This window comes from Canis lupus, chromosome 16 (assembly GCF_003254725.2).
Source record: "Canis lupus dingo isolate Sandy chromosome 16, ASM325472v2, whole genome shotgun sequence".
NCBI classification, from domain to species: Eukaryota; Metazoa; Chordata; class Mammalia; order Carnivora; family Canidae; genus Canis; species Canis lupus.
Window position 1 is genome coordinate 5,629,022 of NC_064258.1, and position 1,975 is coordinate 5,630,996.

General features: G+C 42.9%; 1 protein-coding gene across 1 annotated transcript; it reads right to left on the minus strand.

Annotated features, from left to right (window-relative positions):
* Positions 1 to 428: 428 nt before the first annotated feature.
* Positions 429 to 1,370, minus strand: LOC112650951 (olfactory receptor 2A1/2A42-like). Its single transcript, XM_025433869.3, has one exon. The coding sequence runs from the start codon at positions 1,368 to 1,370 to the stop codon at positions 429 to 431; it is 942 nt and encodes a 313-aa protein (XP_025289654.3).
* Between the last annotated feature and the right edge of the window lie 605 nt (positions 1,371 to 1,975).

Sequence of the window (1,975 nt, forward strand, 5' to 3'; positions counted from 1 at the left end):
AGATATTAAATTCAATGAGCAAAGAAAAAAATCATATCTGATAAAATCACACCTGCTAGATAATCAATGAATGTAACATATCTAAACCTTTTCATTCAAAAGAAGAGAGAAGGCGGGATCCCTGGGTGGCGCAGCGGTTTGGTGCCTGCCTTTGGCCCAGGGCGCAATCCTGGAGACCCGGGATCGAGTCCCATGTCGGGCTCCCGGAGCATGGAGCCTGCTTCTCCCTCTACCTGTGTCTCTGCCTCTCTCTCTCTCTCTCTCTCTCTCTCTGTGTGACTATCATAAATAAATTTAAAAAAAAATTAAAAAAAAAAAAAAGAAGAGAGAAGGCTTGCTCTTGTGTCCTTTAGGCAGATCTAAGAAGGAAGCAGTGAAATTTCCTGGATTTGGGCACTAATCTAACACTCAGCCTGGTGATTCCAATATCACTCCAATTGGGAATGACTTTTCTTGCACATTGCTCTTCTCAGGGCACTCTTGACTTCTGTATTTCTTAGGCTGTAGATCAGTGGGTTCAGCATAGGGTTGAAAAGGCTGTAAAACAAGAAAAGGATCTTCTGCTGCTCTTCAGGGTGGTGGGATTTGGGGGCCATGTACATGACAATGGCACTGCCAAAGAAGAGCCCCACCACACAGAGGTGGGAGGAACAGGTAGAGAAGGCCTTTCTGCGGCCCTCCCCAGACTGGATCCTCAGGATGGCCAACAGGATGCGTGAGTAGGACACCAGCACCAAGCAGAGGGGCACCACTAAGATAAACATGCAGGCAACAAAGATGACCACTTGGTTAAGCCGGGTGTCAGCACAGGCCAGCTTGAGGATAGACAGGATTTCACAGAAGAAGTGGTTGATTTCATGAGGCCCACAGAAGGGCAGCCTCAGGATGAGGCTCACATGGACCAGGGCCAGCAGGGAGCCACATGCCCAGGAAGCCACCATCAGGGTGATACAGACTCTCCAGCTCATGATCACAGAATAGCGGAGGGGGTGGCAAATGGCCACATACCGGTCATAGGACATCACCACCAGGAGAAGACATTCTATCAGAGCAAAAGTCAAAAAGAGAAAGGTCTGCATCAGGCAGCCAGCAAAGGAGATGGGCTTGTCTGGCCTCAGGAGGTTCACCAGCATCTGGGGCACCGTGTTGCAGGCATAGGCTATGTCGACGATGGCCAGGTGGGAGAGGAAGAAGTACATGGGGGTGTGCAGTCTGGGGTCCAGTGAGATGAGCCCCAGGATGAGCCCATTCCCCAGCAGGGTGAAGGCGTAGAACAGGGTGAAGAGCCCAAAGAGAACCATCTGAATTCTTGGACCAAGACAAAATCCCAATAGGATGAATTCTGTAACCATTGTTTGATTTTTCTCCATTTTACTATTAAAGAGAAAACCAGATAGCTATGTAACAGAATTATTTTTAAACAACTCTTTTATTTATCATTCCATAAATTTTTGGTGTGCACAAGACTATTAGAAAACAACTTTAAGAATTCACCGAGTTATAAATAAGATGGAAAAAGGAAGGAAGAAAAGAGAAAGAAAGAAAAAGAGTCACCTATTTAAACAAATTTAAATATTCTTTTGCTAAATTCTTAACATATCTAGTTTTATAAAAGGGAAATATGGAAAGAAAAAGGGAAATAGTGATTACCTATGGTGAGCCATTGGCATTGTGATGGAATTAAAAAATATCAAACCATATTACAAAGAAAATAATTATGAAATATGGATTGTCTCAGAGCTACATATGTACAAATCTGTAAGAGAATTACTGCAGAGTATTAATAATCAGTATAGAGGACCTTTGAATGAGAATGGTCCTGGGAAAGAAAACAACTTTACTTACTTCAGCTGAAATCTTGATTGAGTTTCTATCAGTATGTAAATCCCATGTTCATTGATTGGAACAATTAATATTGTTAAAATGTCCAAAAAAAAAATGTCCATACTTCTCAAAGCCATCTATAGATTCAATG

Bases quoted from the DNA above. Each gene is read 5' to 3' on its own strand.
- LOC112650951 (XM_025433869.3), bottom strand. From the start codon at position 1,370: ATGGAGAAAAATCAAACAATGGTTACAGAATTCATCCTATTGGGATTT.